The sequence below is a fragment of the Bufo gargarizans genome, chromosome 2, assembly GCF_014858855.1.
Source record: "Bufo gargarizans isolate SCDJY-AF-19 chromosome 2, ASM1485885v1, whole genome shotgun sequence".
In the NCBI taxonomy this organism is placed as follows: domain Eukaryota; kingdom Metazoa; phylum Chordata; class Amphibia; order Anura; family Bufonidae; genus Bufo; species Bufo gargarizans.
Genome location: NC_058081.1, coordinates 653,754,632 through 653,775,571, shown reverse-complemented (window position 1 = coordinate 653,775,571; position 20,940 = coordinate 653,754,632). Strand labels below are relative to the sequence as shown.

Here is a 20,940-nt window from a genome sequence, read left to right as displayed (position 1 = left end):
TGTGGGGGTCCTCTGGTCACCTCTGTATACTGGGGGGTGCTGTGTGTATAAGGGTCTGAGGCTGGCACTTTGGATGGGTGTGGGGGTCCTCTGGTCACCACTGTATACTGGGGGGTGATGTGTGTATGGGGGTCTGAGGCAGGCACTTTGGATGGGTGTGGGGTCCTCTGGTCACCTCTGTATACTGGGGGAGATGTGTGTATGGGGGTCTGAGGCAGACACTTTGAATGGGTGTGGGGTCCTCTGGTCACCTCTGTATACTGGGAGTGATGTGTGTATGGGGGTCTGAGGCAGGCACTTTGGATGGGTGTGGGGTCCTCTGGTCACCTCTGTATACTGGGGAGTGATGTGTGTATGGGGGTCTAAGGCAGGCACTTTGGATGGGTGTGGGGTCCTCTGGTCACCTCTGTATACTGGGGGGGTGATGTGTGTATGGGGGTCTGAGGCAGACACTTTGGATGGGTGAGGGGTCCTCTGGTCACCTCTGTATACTGGGGGGTGATGTGTGTATGGGGGTCTGAGGCAGGCACTTTGGATGGGTGTGGGGGTCCTCTGGTCACCTCTGTATACTGGGGGTGATGTGTGTATTGGGGTCTGAGGCAGGCACGTTAAATGGGTGTGGGGTCCTCTGGTCACCTCTGTATACTGGGGGTTGATGTGTGTCTGGGGGTCTGAGGCAGGCACTCTGGAAGGGTGTGGGGTCCTCTGGTCACCTCTGTATACTGGGGGGTGATGTGTATATTGGGGTCTGAGGCAGGCACTGTGGATGGGTGTGGGGTCCTCTGGTCACCTCTGTATACTGGGGGGTGATGTGTAGATGTGTGTATGGGGGTCTGAGGCAGGTACTTTGGATGGGTGTGGGGGTCCTCTGGTCACCTCTGTATTCTGGGGGGTGATGTGTGTATGGGGGTCTGAGGCAGGCACTTTGGATGGGTGTGGGATCCTCTGGTCACCTCTGTATACTGGGGGTGATGTATGTATGGGGGTTTGAGGCAGGCACTTTGGATGGGTGTGAGGTCCTCTGGTCACCTCTGTATACTGGGGGGTGATGTGTGTATGGGGGTTTGAGGCAGGCACTTTGGATGGGCGTGGGGGTCCTCTGGTCACCTCTGTATACTGGGGGTGATGTGTGCATAGGGGTATGAGGCAGGCACTTTGGATGGGTGTGGGGGTCCTCTGGTCACCTCTGTATACTGGGGGGTGATGTGTGTATGGGGGTCTGAGGCAGGCTTTTTGGATGGGTGTGAGGTCCTCTGGTCACCTCTGTATACTGGGGGGTGATGTGTGTATGGGGGTCTGAGGCAGGCATTTTGGATGGGTGTGGGGTCCTCTGGTCACCTCTGTATACTGGGGAGTGATGTGTGTATGGGGGTCTGAGGCAGGCACTTTGGATGGGTGTGGGGTCCTCTGGTCACCTCTGTATACTGGGGGTGATGTGCGTATGGGGGTCTGAGGCAGACACTTTGGATGGGTGTGGGGTCCTCTGGTCACCTCTGTATACTAAGGGTGATGTGTGTATGGGGGTCTGAGGCAGACACTTTGGATGGGTGTGGGGGTCCTCTGGTCACCTCTGTATACTGGGGGTGATGTGTGTATGGGGGTCTGAGGCAGGCACTTTGGATGGGTGTGGGGTCATCTGGTCACTGTATACTGGGGGGTGATGTGTGTATGGGGGTCTGAGGCAGGCACTTTGGATGGTTGTGGGGGTCCTCTGGTCACCTCTGTATACTGGGGGTGGTGTGTATGGGGGTCTGAGGCAGACACTTTGGATGGGTGTGGGGTCCTCTGGTCACCTCTGTATACTGGGAGTGATGTATGTATGGGGGTCTGAGGCAGGCACTTTGGATGGGTGTGGGATCCTCTGGTCACCTCTGTATCCTGGGGGTGATGTGTGTATTGGGGTCTGAGGCAGGCACGTTGGATGGGTGTGAGGTCCTCTGGTCACTGTATACTGGGGGGTGATGTGTGTATGGGGGTCTGAGGCAGGCACTTTGGATGGGTGTGAGGTCCTCTGGTCTCCTCTGTATACTGGGGGGTGATGTGTGTATGGGGGTCTGAGGCAGACACTTTGGATGGGTGTGGGGTCCTCTGGTCAACTCTGTTTACTGGGGGTGATGTGTGTATGGGGGTCTGAGGCAGACACTTTGGATGGGTGTGGGGTCCTCTGGTCACCTCTGTATACTGGGAGTGATGTGTGTATGGGGGTCTGAGGCAGGCACTTTGGATGGGTGTGGGGTCCTCTGGTCTCCTCTGTATACTGGGGGGTGATGTGTGTATGGGGGTCTAAGGAAGGCACTTTGGATGGGTGTGGGGTCCTCTGGTCACCTCTGTATATTGGGGGTGATGTGTGTATGGGGGTCTGAGGCAGACACTTTGGATGGGTGTGGGGTCCTCTGGTCACCTTTGTATACTGGGAGTGATGTGTGTATGGGGGTCTGAGGCAGGCACTTTGGATGGGTGTGGGGTCCTCTGGTCACCTCTGTATACTGGGGGTGATGTGTGTGACGAAACCAACCTCGCCACGGTGTTTTGGAGGGGGCTGGTTGCCAGCCTCTTGCCTCAGGATTATGGCCCATACTAACTTTAAAGAACACAGGCCGGCCGCACAGCTTAAATCTGTCTTTGGAATTGTATTTTGTTATGTGAGGGCACCCAGATGGCTAGTTTAATTGTATTCGTGTGGTCTGAGTGTCATTCGCCTAATGATATGCACTCAGACTTGAGCTATCTGGGAATATGTTAAATGTCTGTGGTTGCTGGGAGGGTGTGACATTGTGTGTTTAACTGGTGATTTCTGTCCTGTTGTCCCCACATGTGTATTGGCTATCTCCCCTTTGTCCTGAGAGATAATTGGATTATCCCTCGGTTGTCTCTGGGGCAGAGAGGAGGAAACCATGATGCATTGTGGGGATGTGCTGTATCTGTTCGGTGTGTCGCAGTCTCCATTCTGGTACCCTGGGGGCGTGTCCACCAGATGGGGACCTGCATAAATACGGGCGGGTAGCCCTCAATAAAGTGTTCCTGTTTTATCCTTCATCATGCTGAGACTGGTGTTTGGATAACTGATCAAACTGGGGGATTGCTATACGCTGAAGATTTGCTATACTCCCCTGGCATAACTACTAGCTCTTGTAAGAGCTGTTCCTGCTCTCTGGCTGTAGGAGAGGTTCACCCACTGGAGCCTGGAGCCTTGTCGTAGGTCCAGCGTGGGTGGAGGACGGTGAGGCCCCAAGCAAGCTACGGCGGTTCGTGGGGTCTGCAGTGCGTACGGTGCCAAGTGGAGTGCTTGGAGTCCTCGGAAAGCACTAAGAGCATCTATCGACGGAGGTACCCGGTCGGGGTGCTAGGCGTTCCGTTACAATGTGTGTATGGGGGTCTGAGGCAGACACTTTGGATATGTGTGGGGTCCTCTGGTCACCTCTGTTTACTGGGGGTGATGTGTGTATGGAGGTCTGAGGCAGACACTTTGGATGGGTGTGGGGTCCTCTGGTCACCTCTGTATAGTGGGGGGTGATGTGTGTATGGGGGTCTGAGGCAGGCACTTTGGATGGGTGTGGGGGTCCTCTGGTCACTGTATACTGGGGGGTGATGTGTGTATGGGGGTCTGAGACAGGCACTTTGGGTGGGTGTGGGGGTGCTTTGGTCACCTCTGTATACTGGGGTGTGATGTGTGTATCGGGGTCTGATGCAGGCACTTGGGATGGGTGTGGGGTCCTCTGGTCACCTCTGTATACTGGGGGTGATGTGTGTATGGGGGTCTGAGGCAGGCACGTTGGATGGGTGTGGGGGTCCTCTGGTCACTGTATACTGGGGGGTGATGTGTGTATGGGGGTCTGAGACAGGCACTTTGGGTGGGTGTGGGGTCCTCTGGTGACCTCTGTTTACTGGGGGTGATGTGTGTATGGGGGTCTGAGGCAGACACTTTGGATGGGTGTGGGGTCCTCTGGTCACCTCTGTTTACTGGGGGTGATGTGTGTATGGGGGTCTGAGGCAGACACTTTGGATGGGTGTGGGGTCCTCTGGTCACCTCTGTATACTGGGAGGTGATGTGTGTATGGGGGTCTGAGGCAGACACTTTGGATGGGTGTGGGGTCCTCTGGTCACCTCTGTTTACTGGGGGTGATGTGTGTATGGGGGTCTGAGGCAGACACTTTGGATGGGTGTGGGGTCCTCTGGTCACCTCTGTATACTGGGGGGTGATGTGTGTATGGGGTACTGAGGCAGGCACTTTGGATGGGTGTGGGGGTCCTCTGGTCTCCTCTGTATACTGGGGGGTGATGTGTGTATGGGGGTCTGAGGCAGGCACTTTGGATAGGTGTGGGGGTCCTCTGGTCACCTCTGTATACTGCGGGTGATGTGTGTATGGGGGTCTGAGGCAGGCACGTTGGATGGGTGTGGGGTCCTCTGGTCACCTCTGTATACTGGGGGGTGATGTGTGTATGGGGGTCTGAGGCAGGCACTTTGGATGGGTGTGGGGGTCCTCTGGTCACCTCTGTATACTGGGGGGTGATGTGTGTATGGGGGTCTGAGGCAGGCTCTTTGAATTGGTGTGGGGGTTCTTCAGGCTAGCTGTATAATTTGGTTTTTGGGTGCTGCACCTTCTCTCTTGTAGTCTGACTCTGAATTGTGCTATACCAGGGAGTCGCCCTCTCCTGGCTCCTGAGGCTCTAAGCTTCTGCCTCCATCTCCAGCTGGCCTGGACAATGTACCTCCAGCAGGGACATGCACCTGCTGCATACCCTCCCTTGGCAGGAGGTAGAACTAGCCCTTCCCCTAGCAGGGGGTAAGCTGAACTAACTCTAAACTAAAACTGCTCCCTCCCTGCAGCAAGTGGGAAACGCCCTCCACACCACAGAGGGGGTTAGAAGGGAAAGGAAGGTTCCACTCTCTGTCCCTGCAGCTCTGCCATTTACGCTGCCACCTGCTGTTGAACCAGGAACATTACATTATAACATAAACAGCTTCAAAATAGGAAATGCACATTGCTTAGGACCTGGAAATAAATTCATTAATGACAGGCTAACCAATAAAGACCGTAGCAGGGTGCAGAAGTGGTAATGCGTCTCTGGGGCGTTACAGATGTGGTTAATATTTCACTCACTTCTCTGTGACTGTGACAATCCGATGTCACCAGCGATTCAGAAAGCAGCAAACCAGGAAGAAGAAAGGACAAAGTCTGAAGGAGAAGAAGTCACAGCAGAAGTGAGAGGAGAGCTGGCAGCACGGAGCGCACAGGAGCCGCAGAATGGACCGGTACCAGCCCATCCTGGCCCTCATCCTGCTGCTGGGACTGACAGGTAAAGCCACCGCTGCAGGCTGGACATGAGGTCCTCGATGTGACACGGACGGGGGGACTTTCCTCTGTATATATTGTATAGAACTTATACTACAACCCGTCACTGACACCACACAGAAGGTGTCCATAATAAGGTGTCAGATAACGGATACAACGTAGCGTCTGTAGCAGAGGAATAGAACCCCGGCCTCTCCGCGGACTGACAGGTAAAGCTACCGCTACAGGCTGGACATGAGGTCCTAGATGTGTCACGGACGGGGGCACTTTCCTCTGTATATATTGTATAGAACTTATACTACAACCCGTCACTGACCCCACACAGAAGGTGTCCATAATAAGGTGTCAGATAACGGATACAACGTAGCGTCTGTAGCAGAGGAATAGAACCCCGGCCTCTCCGCGGACTGACAGGATCAGTCTGAGATGTTTCTTCTGCGTCTCTCATGAATGAAGTGCAAAGAGTTAAATGGAAGCCGTTGTATATTACATACAGGAGATGTGTATACCGTTATATCTCCTCAGTGTACATTGTATATTACATACAGGTGATGTGTATACCGTTATATCTCCTCAGTGTACATTGTATATTACATACAGGAGATGTGTATACCGTTATATCTCCTCAGTGTACATTGTATATTACATACAGGAGATGTGTATACCGTTATATCTCCTCAGTGTACATTGTATATTACATACAGGAGATGTGTATACCGTTATATCTCCTCAGTGTACATTGTATATTACATACAGGTGATGTGTATACCGTTATATCTCCTCAGTGTACATTGTATATTACATACAGGAGATGTGTATACCGTTATATCTCCTCAGTTTACATTGTATATTACATACAGGTGATGTGTATACCGTTATATCTCCTCAGTGTACATTGTATATTACATACAGGTGATGTGTATACCGTTATATCTCCTCAGTGTACATTGTATATTACATACAGGTGATGTGTATACCGTTATATCTCCTCAGTGTACATTGTATATTACATACAGGAGATGTGTATACCGTTATATCTCCTCAGTGTACATTGTATATTACATACAGGAGATGTGTATACCGTTATATCTCCTCAGTGTACATTGTATATTACATACAGGAGATGTGTATACCGTTATATCTCCTCAGTGTACATTGTATATTACATACAGGTGATGTGTATACCGTTATATCTCCTCAGTGTACATTGTATATTACATACAGGTGATGTGTATACCATTATATCTCCTCAGTGTACATTGTATATTACATACAGGTGATGTGTATACCGTTATATCTCCTCAGTGTACATTGTATATTACATACAGGAGATGTGTATACCGTTATATCTCCTCAGTGTACATTGTATATTACATACAGGAGATGTGTATACTGTTATATCTCCTCAGTGTACATTGTATATTACATACAGGAGATGTGTATACCGTTATATCTCCTCAGTGTACATTGTATATTACATACAGGTGATGTGTATACCGTTATATCTCCTCAGTGTCTATACATTGTATATTACATACAGGTGATGTGTATACCGTTATATCTCCTCAGTGTACATTGTATATTACATACAGGAGACGTGTATACCGTTATATCTCCTCAGTGTTCATTGTATATTACATACAGGTGATGTGTATACCGTTATATCTCCTCAGTGTACATTGTATATTACATACAGGTGATGTGTATACCGTTATATCTCCTCAGTGTACATTGTATATTACATACAGGTGATGTGTATACCGTTATATCTCCTCAGTGTACATTGTATATTACATACAGGGACGTGTATACCGTTATATCTCCTCAGTGTTCATTGTATATTACATACAGGAGATGTGTATACCGTTTATATCTCCTCAGTGTACATTGTATATTACATACAGGAGATGTGTATACGTTATATCTCCTCAGTGTACATTGTATATTACATACAGGTGATGTGTATACCGTTATATCTCCTCAGTGTACATTGTATATTACATACAGGTAGATGTGTATACCGTTATATCCCTCAGTGTACATTGTATATTACATACAGGAGATGTGTATACCGGTATATCTCCTCAGTGTACATTGTATAGTACATACAGGAGATGTGTAAACCGTTATATCTCCTCAGTGTACATGTATATTACATACAGGTGATGTGTATACCGTTATATCTCCTCAGTGTACATTGTATATTACATACAGGTGATGTGTATACCGTTATATTCCTCAGTGTCTGTACATTGTATATTACATACAGGAGATGTGTATACCGTTATATCTCCTTAGTGTTCATTGTATATTACATACAGGTGATGTGTATACGTTATATCTCCTCAGTGTACATTGTATATTACATACAGGTGATGTGTATACCGTTATATCTCCTCAGTGTACATTGTATATTACATTCAGGTGATGTGTATACTGTTATATCTCCTCAGTGTTCATTGTATATTACATACAGGTGATGTGTATACCGTTATATCTCCTTAGTGTTCATTGTATATTACATACAGGTGATGTGTATACCGTTATATCTCCTCAGTGTACATTGTATATTACATACAGGTGATGTGTATACCGTTATATCTCCTCAGTGTACATTGTATATTACATACAGGAGATGTGTATACCGTTATATCTCCTCAGTGTACATTGTATATTACATACAGGTGATGTGTATACCGTTATATCTCCTCAGTGTACATTGTATATTACATACAGGAGATGTGTATACCGTTATATCTCCTCAGTGTACATTGTATATTACATACAGGAGATGTGTATACCGTTATATCTCCTCAGTGTACATTGTATATTACATACAGGAGATGTGTATACCGTTATATCTCCTCAGTGTACATTGTATATTACATACAGGTGATGTGTATACCGTTATATCTCCTCAGTGTACATTGTATATTACATACAGTTGATGTGTATACCGTTATATCTCCTCAGTGTACATTGTATATTACATACAGGTGATGTGTATACCGTTATATCTCCTCAGTGTACATTGTATATTACATACAGGTGATGTGTATCCCGTTATATCTCCTCAGTGTACATTGTATATTACATACAGGTGATGTGTATACCGTTATATCTCCTCAGTGTACATTGTATATTACATACAGGGATGTGTATACCGTTATATCTCCTCAGTGTACATTGTATATTACATACAGGTGATGTGTATACCGTTATATCTCCTCAGTGTACATTGTATATTACATACAGGTGATGTGTATACCGTTATATCTCCTCAGTGTACATTGTATATTACATACAGGAGATGTGTATACCGTTATATCTCCTCAGTGTACATTGTATATTACATACAGGAGATGTGTATACCGTTATATCTCCTCAGTGTACATTGTATATTACATACAGGAGATGTGTATACCGTTATATCTCCTCAGTGTACATTGTATATTACATACAGGAGATGTGTATACCGTTATATCTCAGTGTACATTGTATATTAAGGGTATACCGTTATATCTCCTCAGTGTACATTGTATATTACATACAAGAGATGTGTATACCGTTATATCTCCTCGGTGTACATTGTATATTACATACAGGTGATGTGTATACCGTTATATCTCCTCAGTGTACATTGTATATTACATACAGGTGATGTGTATACCGTTATATCTCCTCAGTGTACATTGTATATTACATACAGGAGATGTGTATACCGTTATATCTCCTCAGTGTACATTGTATATTACATACAGGAGATGTGTATACCGTTATATCTCCTCAGTGTACATTGTATATTACATACAGTTGATGTGTATACCGTTATATCTCCTCAGTGTACATTGTATATTACATACAGTTGATGTGTATACCGTTATATCTCCTCAGTGTACATTGTATATTACATACAGGTGATGTGTATCCCGTTATATCTCCTCAGTGTACATTGTATATTACATACAGGTGATGTGTATACCGTTATATCTCCTCAGTGTACATTGTATATTACATACAGGAGATGTGTATACCGTTATATCTCCTCAGTGTACATTGTATATTACATACAGGTGATGTGTATACCGTTATATCTCCTCAGTGTACATTGTATATTACATACAGGTGATGTGTATACCGTTATATCTCCTCAGTGTACATTGTATATTACATACAGGAGATGTGTATACCGTTATATCTCCTCAGTGTACATTGTATATTACATACAGGAGATGTGTATACCGTTATATCTCCTCAGTGTACATTGTATATTACATACAGGTGATGTGTATACCGTTATATCTCCTCAGTGTACATTGTATATTACATACAGGAGATGTGTATACCGTTATATCTCCTCAGTGTACATTGTATATTACATACAGGAGATGTGTATACCGTTATATCTCCTCAGTGTACATTGTATATTACATACAAGAGATGTGTATACCGTTATATCTCCTCGGTGTACATTGTATATTACATACAGGTGATGTGTATACCGTTATATCTCCTCAGTGTACATTGTATATTACATACAGGTGATGTGTATACCGTTATATCTCCTCAGTGTACATTGTATATTACATACAGGAGATGTGTATACCGTTATATCTCCTCAGTGTACATTGTATATTACATACAGGTGATGTGTATACCGTTATATCTCCTCAGTGTACATTGTATATTACATACAGGAGATGTGTATACCGTTATATCTGCTCAGTGTACATTGTATATTACATACAGGTGATGTTTATACCGCTATATCTCCTCAGTGTACATTGTATATTACATACAGGTGATGTGTATACCGTCATATATCCTCAGTGTTTGTACATTGTATATTACATACAGGAGATGTGTATACCGTTATATCTCCTCAGTGTACATTGTATATTAAATACAGGAGATGTGTATACCGTTATATCTCCTCAGTGTACATTGTATATTACATACAGGAGATGTGTATACCGTTATATCTCTTCAGTGTACATTGTATATTACATACAGGAGATGTGTATACCGTTATATCTCCTCAGTGTACATTGTATATTACATACAGGTGATGTGTATACCGTTATATCTCCTCAGTGTACATTGTATATTACATACAGGTGATGTGTATACCGTTATATCTCCTCAGTGTACATTGTATATTACATACAGGAGATGTGTATACCGTTATATCTCCTCAGTGTACATTGTATATTACATACAGGTGATGTGTATACCGTTATATCTCCTCAGTGTACATTGTATATTACATACAGGAGATGTGTATACCGTTATATCTCCTCAGTGTACATTGTATATTACATACAGGAGATGTGTATACCGTTATATCTCCTCAGTGTACATTGTATATTACATACAGGTGATGTGTATACCGTTATATCTCCTCAGTGTACATTGTATATTACATACAGGAGATGTGTATACCGTTATATCTCCTCAGTGCACATTGTATATTACATACAGGAGATGTGTATACCGTTATATCTCCTCAGTGTCTGTACATTGTATATGACATACAGGAGATGTGTATACCGTTATATCTCCTCAGTGTCTGTACATTGTATATTACATACAGGAGATGTGTATACCGTTATATCTCCTCAGTGTACATTGTATATTACATACAGGTGATGTGTATACCATTATATCTCCTCAGTGTACATTGTATATTACATACAGGAGATGTGTATACCGTTATATCTCCTCAGTGTACATTGTATATTACATACAGGTGATGTGTATACCGTTATATCTCCTCAGTGTACATTGTATATTACATACAGGAGATGTGTATCCCGTTATATCTCCTCAGTGTACATTGTATATTACATACAGGAGATGTGTATCCCGTTATATCTCCTCAGTGTACATTGTATATTACATACAGGTGATGTGTATACCGTTATATCTCCACAGTGTACATTGTATATTACATACAGGAGATGTGTATACCGTTATATCTCCTCAGTGTACATTGTATATTACATACAGGTGATGTGTATACCGTTATATCTCCTCAGTGTACATTGTATATTACATACAGGTGATGTGTATACCGTTATATCTCCTCAGTGTACATTGTATATTACATACAGGTGATGTGTATACCGTTATATCTCCTCAGTGTACATTGTATATTACATACAGGAGATGTGTATACCGTTATATCTCCTCAATGTACATTGTATATTACATACAGGAGATGTGTATACCGTTATATCTCCTCAGTGTACATTGTATATTACATACAGGTGATGTGTATACCGTTATATCTCCTCAGTGTACATTGTATATTACATACAGGTGATGTGTATACCGTTATATCTCCTCAGTGTACAGTGTATATTACATACAGGAGATGTGTATACCGTTATATCTCCTCAGTGTACATTGTATATTACATACAGGAGATGTGTATACCGTTATATCTCCTCAGTGTACATTGTATATTACATACAGGAGATGTGTATACCGTTATATCTCCTCAGTGTACATTGTATATTACATACAGGTGATGTGTATACCGTTATATCTCCTCAGTGTACATTGTATATTACATACAGGTGATGTGTATACCGTTATATCTCCTCAGTGTACATTGTATATTACATACAGGTGATGTGTATACCGTTATATCTCCTCAGTGTACATTGTATATTACATACAGGTGATGTGTATACCGTTATATCTCCTCAGTGTACAGTGTATATTACATACAGGAGATGTGTATACCGTTATATCTCCTCAGTGTACATTGTATATTACATACAGGAGATGTGTATACCGTTATATCTCCTCAGTGTACATTGTATATTACATACAGGAGATGTGTATACCGTTATATCTCCTCAGTGTACATTGTATATTACATACAGGTGATGTGTATACCGTTATATCTCCTCAGTGTACATTGTATATTACATACAGGAGATGTGTATACCGTTATATCTCCTCAGTGTACATTGTATATTACATACAGGTGATGTGTATACCGTTATATCTCCTCAGTGTACATTGTATATTACATACAGGAGACGTGTATACCGTTATATCTCCTCAGTGTACATTGTATATTACATACAGGAGTTGTGTATACCGTTATATCTCCTTAGTGTTCATTGTATATTACATACAGGTGATGTGTATACCGTTATATCTCCTCAGTGTACATTGTATATTACATACAGGTGATGTGTATACCGTTATATCTCCTCAGTGTACATTGTATATTACATACAGGAGACGTGTATACCGTTATATCTCCTCAGTGTTCATTGTATATTACATACAGGAGATGTGTATACCGTTATATCTCCTCAGTGTACATTGTATATTACATACAGGTGATGTGTATACCGTTATATCTCCTCAGTGTACATTGTATATTACATACAGGTGATGTGTATACCGTTATATCTCCTCAGTGTACATTGTATATTACATACAGGAGATGTGTATACCGTTATATCTCCTCAGTGTACATTGTATATTACATACAGGAGATGTGTATACCGTTATATCTCCTCAGTGTACATTGTATATTACATACAGGTGATGTGTATACCGTTATATCTCCTCAGTGTACATTGTATATTACACACAGGAGATGTGTATACCGTTATATCTCCTCAGTGTACATTGTATATTACATACAAGAGATGTGTATACCGTTATATCTCCTCAGTGTACATTGTATATTACATACAGGTGATGTGTATACCGTTATATCTCCTCAGTGTACATTGTATATTACATACAGGAGATGTGTATACCGTTATATCTCCTCAGTGTACATTGTATATTACATACAGGTGATGTGTATACCGTTATATCTGCTCAGTGTACATTGTATATTACATACAGGTGATGTGTATACCGCTATATCTCCTCAGTGTACATTGTATATTACATACAGGTGATGTGTATACCGTTATATCTCCTCAGTGTACATTGTATATTACATACAGGAGATGTGTATACCGTTATATCTGCTCAGTGTACATTGTATATTACATACAGGTGATGTGTATACCGCTATATCTCCTCAGTGTACATTGTATATTACATACAGGTGATGTGTATACCGTCATATATCCTCAGTGTTTGTACATTGTATATTACATACAGGAGATGTGTATACCGTTATGTGGCGAAACCAACCTCGCCACGGTGTTTTGGAGGGGGCTGGTTGCCAGCCTCCTGCCTCAGGATTATGGCCCATACTAACTTTAAAGAAGACAGGCCGGCCGCACAGCTTAAATCTGTCTTTGGAATTGTATTTTGTTATGTGAGGCACCCAGATGGCTAGTTTAATTGTATTCGTGTGGTCTGAGTGCCATTCGCCTAACGATATGCACTCAGACTTGAGCTATCTGGGAATATGTTAAATGTCTGTGGTTGCTGGGAGGGTGTGACATTGTGTGTTTAAATGGTGATGCCTGTCCTGTTGTCTCCACATGTGTATTGGCAATCTCCCTTTGTCTTGAGAGATAATTGGATTATCCCTCGGTTGTCTCTGGGGCAGAGAGGAGGAAACCATGATGCTTTGTGGGGATGTGTTGTATCTGTTCGGTGTGTCGCAGTCTCCATTATGGTCCCCTGGGGGCGTGTCCACCAGATGGGGACCTGCATAAATACGGGCGGGTAGCCCTCAATAAAGTGTTCCTGTTTTATCCTTCATCATGTTGAGACTGGTGTTTGGATAACTGATCAAAACTGGGGGATTGCTATACGCTGAAGATTTGCTATACTCCCCTGGCATAACTACTAGCTCTTGTAAGAGCTGTTCCTGCTCTCTGGTTTTAGGAGAGGTTCACCCACTAGAGCCTGGAGCCTTGTCGTAGGTCCAGCGTGGGTGGAGGACGGTGAGACCCCAACCAAGCTGCGGCGGTTTGTGGGGTCTGCAGGGCGTACGGTGTCAAGTGGAGTGCTTGGAGTCCTCGGAAAGCACTAGGAGCATCTATCGACGGAGGTACCCGGTCGGGGTGCTAGGAGATCCATTACATTGGTGGCAAGCAGTGGGATGGCGTCCTAGTGTGAGGAGAAGCAGCTCGGAGACACCTTTCGTGGAGTATATTGAGGGCAACGCTAGTATCCGTACAACGCCCCTGGCTACAGCAGGATGGAATCGGCTAGTCTTCGAACAGCGTTCCACTACGAGGAGGATGATGACCCGGACTGGAGGGATGCAGTCCGGAAAGGCGTCTGGCACGAGGCCCTGGAAGATGTACAGCGTCGGCGGGGCGAGTGTCTCCCCAGTGAGGAGCAGCAGTTGCGGATGCGAGTGGCCCTGCGAATGCCCCTTCTGGGAGAGAAGCCCCTGAATGAGTGGGTGACAGAACTGGAGAGCCTGGTATGGAAGGAGCTTTGGCTAGATGACGCCTACCAGGCACTCTGGTGGTATGTGATTCGGCACTCTCCCTGGATGACTGAGCACGACAGACCCGAGGGTGAGGATTATGATGGCCCTGGCCTGTTGTTTGAGGGCTTCGCAGAACCGGAGATCGGAGATGCTGGAGGGTCCCGGTTCTGGGATATCTATGACTACAGAGAGGCTATGCATGATTGGGCTACAGCGAGAGAGGTGAGACAAGACCTGGCATCTCTAGTGACAAAGGAGTGGGAGCTGGAGCAAGACTACCAATACTTCTTCAGCTCAATTCGGTCCCAATATACACTGCCAGAGAGCTGGGTGGCAGTCCCAGACCTGCAACTCTACAGCTGGGAAGACCCGACTGAAGTATCCCCTGCTTCAGTACCAGCCACAGAGGTAGGGGTCCTCATAGACTGGTCCTGTGAGGAACCACAACAGGCAGGTGGAGACGGGACCGAGGGCTCTCCACCGGGATGCTGGGATGCTGGCCCAGACCCTCAGCAGCAGCTGGAGTTGCTAGCTGTGGACGCAGGTGGTCCTTACTCGCAAATGTTGAGGGACCTCACAGACTTGTCCTGGGAGGACCCACAGATGGCAGGTGGAGATGGGACCGAGGTCTCTCTACCGGCCCTACAAGGATGCTGGGCCGCCTGCCCAGATCTCCAGCGGCAGTGCATATCACAGGGAGAGGAGACAACCGGTCTCTCTCCCCAGCGGCAACCTGAGTTCCAGGGGGAGGAGATGCGGGGTCCCTCTGCCCTACAGCAACCAGAGTCCTGGGGAGGAGAGGCAACCGACCTCACCTTCCACCAGCAGCCGGAGATACCGGGAAAAGTGGAACACAAGCCCCTCGGCATGGGCGCAGATGAGACCGCGGGCTCGGTGCCAGTCCTACAGGGATGCTGGACAGTCGGTCCAGATCCCCATCCTTCTCCGCAGGGATACCAGGAGGAGGAGGTAAGCGAGCCCTCCCCTTCCCAGCTACTTCCCAACAGAGTTCTGGGGGCAGGGGATGAGCCTGCGCTACCCACTGATCCCTTCCCAGCAGAAGAGCTGGCATCAGGGCAGAGAGCCGCTAGCCTCTGCTCCACCAACCCCCTTGTTACAGGACTGGCTTGTACCCCCCTCACTGCAGCGGAAGTGCTAGCATCTGGGCAGAGCGCAGTCGGCCTCTGCCCTCCCCTATCCTCTTCTCCAGAGCCGGACTTCCCACAGGCTACCCCAGCGGAAGAGCTGGCATCAGGGCAGAGCGCAGTTGGCCTCTGCCCACCAAGTACCTACAGCTCCAAGCTAGAGAGCAACAAGGCAGCAAGGAGTCGCAGATGCCCACTCAACAGCTGGGGACATACAGAACAGAGCCAGGCCCCAGGATTCAACAGGTCCAGTATTGGGTTGTGGTTGGACTGCCAGACTAACTCAGGTACTGACCGTGAGGTCAGGTATCTGGTTAGTCTTCCCTGGGAGGGGGAGATGTGTGACGAAACCAACCTCGCCACTGGGTTTTGGAGGGGGCTATTTGCCAGCCTCTTGCCTCAGGATTATGGCCCATACTAACTTTAAAGGAGAAGACAGGCCGGCCGCACAGCTTAACTCTGTCTTTGGAACTGTATTTTGTTATGTGAGGCACCCAGATGGCTAGTTTAATTGTATTCGTGTGGTCTGAGTGCCATTCACCTAATGATATGCACTCAGACTTGAGCTATCTGGGAATATGTTAAATGTCTGTGGTTGCTGGGAGGGTGTGACATTGTGTGTTTAACTGGTGATTTCTGTCCTGTTGTCTCCACATGTGTATTGGCGATCTCCCCTTTGTCCTGAGAGATAATTGGATTATTCCTCGGTTGTCTCTGGGGCAGAGAGGAGGAAACCATGATGCATTGTGGGGATGTGCTGTATCTGTTCGGTGTGTCGCAGTCTCCATTCTGGTCCCCTGGGGGCGTGTCCACCAGATGGGGACCTGCATAAATACGGGCGTGTAGCCCTCAATAAAGTGTTCCTGTTTTATCCTTCATCATGTTGAGACTGGTGTTTGGATAACTGATCAAACTGGGGGATTGCTATACGCTGAAGATTTGCTATACTCCCCTGGCATAACTACTAGCTCTTGTAAGAGCTGTTCCTGCTCTCTGGCTGTAGGAGAGGTTCACCCACTGGAGCCTGGAGCCTTGTCGTAGGTCCAGCGTGGATGGAGGACGGTGAGACCCCAACCAAGCTATGGCGGTTTGTGGGGTCTGCAGGGCGTACGGTGTCAAGTGGAGTGCTTGGAGTCCTCGGAAAGCACTAGGAGCATCTATCGACGGAGGTACCCGGTCGGGGTGCTAGGAGATCCGTTACACATTATATCTGCTCAGTGTACATTTTATATTACATACAGGTGATGTGTATACCGTTATATCTCCTCAGTGTACATTGTATATTACATACAGGTGATGTGTATACCGTTATATCTCCTCAGTGTACATTGTATATTACATACAGGAGATGTGTATACCATTATATCTCCTCAGTGTACATTGTATTTTACATACAGGTGATGTGTATACCGTTATATCTCCTCAGTGTACATTGTATATTACATACAGGAGATGTGTATACCGTTATATATCCTCAGTGTTTGTACATTGTATATTACATACAGGAGATGTGTATACCGTTATATCTGCTCAGTGTACATTTTATATTACATACAGGTGATGTGTATACCGATATATCTCCTCAGTGTACATTGTATATTACATACAGGAGATGTGTATACCGTTATATCTCCTCAGTGTACACTGTATATTACATACAGGAGATGTGTATACCGTTATATCTCCTCAGTGTACATTGTATATTACATACAGGTGATGTGTATACCGTTATATCTCCTCAGTGTACATTGTATATTACATACAGGTGATGTGTATACCGTTATATCTCCTTAGTGTACATTGTATATTACATACAGGTGATGTGTATACCGTTATATCTCCTCAGTGTACATTGTATATTACATACAGGTGATGTGTATACCGTTATATCTCCTCAGTGTACATTGTATATTACATACAGGAGACGTGTATACCGTTATATCTCCTCAGTGTACATTGTATATTACATACAGGAGATGTGTATACCGTTATATCTCCTCAGTGTACATTGTATATTACATACAGGTGATGTGTATACCGTTATATCTCCTCAGTGTACATTGTATATTACATACAGGTGATGTGTATACCGTTATATCTCCTCAGTGTACATTGTATATTACATACAGGTGATGTGTATACCGTTATATCTCCTCAGTGTACATTGTATATTACATACAGGAGATGTGTATACCGCTATATCTCCTCAGTGTACATTGTATATTACATACAGGAGATGTGTATACCGTTATATCTCCTCAGTGTACATTCTATATTACATACAGGAGATGTGTATACCGTTATATCTCCTCAGTGTACATTGTATATTACATACAGGAGATGTGTATACCGTTATATCTCCTCAGTGTACATTGTATATTACATACAGGAGATGTGTATACCGTTATATCTCCTCAGTGTACATTTTATATTACATACAGGAGATGTGTATACCGTTATATCTCCTTAGTGTACATTGTATATTACATACAGGAGATGTGTATACCGTTATATCTCCTCAGTGTACATTGTATATTACATACAGGAGATGTGTATACCGTTATATCTCCTCAGTGTACATTGTATATTACATACAGGAGATGTGTATACCGTTATATCTCCTCAGTGTACAGTGTATATTACATACAGGAGATGTGTATACCGTTATATCTCCTCAGTGTACATTGTATATTACATACAGGAGATGTGTATACCGTTATATCTCCTCAGTGTACATTGTATATTACATACAGGAGATGTGTATAGCGTTATATCTCCTCAGTGTACATTGTATATTACATACAGGTGATGTGTATACCGTTATATCTCCTCAGTGTACATTGTATATTACATACAGGTGATGTGTGTACCGTTATATCTCCTCAGTGTACATTGTATATTACATACAGGAGATGTGTATACCGTTATATCTCCTCAGTGTACATTGTATATTACATACAGGAGATGTGTATACCGTTATATCTCCTCAGTGTACATTGTATATTACATACAGGAGATGTGTATACCGTTATATCTCCTCAGTGTACATTGTATATTACATACAGGTGATGTGTATACCGTTATATCTCCTCAGTGTACATTGTATATTACATACATGAGATGTGTATACCGTTATATCTCCTCAGTGTACATTGTATATTACATACAGGTGATGTGTATACCGTTATATCTCCTCAGTGTACATTGTATATTACATACAGGTGATGTGTATACCGTTATATCTCCTCAGTGTACATTGTATATTACATACAGGAGATGTGTATACCGTTATATCTCCTCAGTGTACATTGTATATTACATACAGGTGATGTGTATACCGTTATATCTCCTCAGTGTACATTGTATATTACATACAGGAGATGTGTATACCGTTATATCTCCTCAGTGTACATTGTATATTACATACAGGAGATGTGTATACCGTTATATCTCCTCAGTGTACATTGTATATGACATACAGGAGATGTGTATACCGTTATATCTCCTCAGTGTACATTGTATATTACATACAGGAGATGTGTATACCGTTATATCTCCTCAGTGTACATTGTATATTACATACAGGAGATGTGTATACCGTTATATCTCCTCAGTGTACAGTGTATATTACATACAGGAGATGTGTATACCGTTATAGCTCCTCAGTGTACATTGTATATTACATACAGGTGATGTGTATACCGTTATATCTCCTCAGTGTACATTGTATATTACATACAGGTGATGTGTATACCGTTATATCTCCTCAGTGTACATTGTATATTACATACAGGTGATGTGTATACCGTTATATCTCCTCAGTGTACATTGTATATTACATACAGGAGATGTGTATACCGTTATATTTCCTCAGTGTCTGTACATTGTATATTACATACAGGTGATGTGTATACCGTTATATCTCCTCAGTGTACATTGTATATTACATACAGGTGATGTGTATACCGTTATATCTCCTCAGTGTACATTGTATATTACATACAGGAGATGTGTATACCGTTATATCTCCTCAGTGTACATTGTATATTACATACAGGAGATGTGTATACCGTTATATCTCCTCAGTGTACATTGTATATTACATACAGGTGATGTGTATACCGTTATATCTCCTCAGTGTACATTGTATATTACATACAGGTGATGTGTATACCGTTATATCTCCTTAGTGTACATTGCATATTACATACAGGTGATGTGTATACCGTTATATCTCCTCAGTGTACATTGTATATTACATACAGGTGATGTGTATACCGTTATATCTCCTCAGTGTACATTGTATATTACATACAGGAGATGTGTATACCGTTATATTTCCTCAGTGTCTGTACATTGTATATTACATACAGGTGATGTGTATACCGTTATATCTCCTCAGTGTACATTGTATATTACATACAGGTGATGTGTATACCGTTATATCTCCTCAGTGTACATTGTATATTACATACAGGTGATGTGTATACCGTTATATCTCCTCAGTGTACATTGTGTATTACATACAGGAGATGTGTATACCGTTATATCTCCTCAGTGTACATTGTATATTACATACAGGTGATGTGTATACCGTTATATCTCCTTAGTGTACATTGCATATTACATACAGGTGATGTGTATACCGTTATATCTCCTCAGTGTACATTGTATATTACATACAGGTGATGTGTATACCGTTATATCTCCTCAGTGTACATTGCATATTACATACAGGTGATGTGTATACCGTTATATCTCCTCAGTGTACATTGTATATTACATACAGGTGATGTGTATACCGTTATATCTCCTCAGTGTACATTGTATATTAAATACAGGAGATGTGTATACCGTTATATCTCCTCAGTGTACATTGTATATTACATACAGGTGATGTGTATACCGTTATATCTCCTCAGTGTACAGTGTATATTACATACAGGAGATGTGTATACCGTTATATCTCCTTAGTGTTTATTGTATATTACATACAGGTGATGTGTATACCGTTATATCTCCTCAGTGTACATTGTATATTACATACAGGAGATGTGTATACCGTTATATCTCCTCAGTGTACATTGTATATTACATACAGGTGATGTGTATAGCGTTATATC

At 43.6% G+C, this 20,940-nt stretch overlaps 1 protein-coding gene across 1 annotated transcript in view; it reads left to right on the top strand.

The window, feature by feature from the left end:
- Nucleotides 1-5,107: 5,107 nt before the first annotated feature.
- LOC122926264 (carcinoembryonic antigen-related cell adhesion molecule 1-like) overlaps nt 5,108-20,940 on the top strand; it is a 53,302-nt gene continuing 37,469 nt past the window's right edge. Inside the window, exon 1 of the mRNA XM_044277639.1 lies at nt 5,108-5,297. Coding sequence (XP_044133574.1) covers nt 5,246-5,297 — 52 coding nt within the window. The 5' untranslated portion in view covers nt 5,108-5,245. The remainder of the gene's footprint in view (nt 5,298-20,940) is intronic.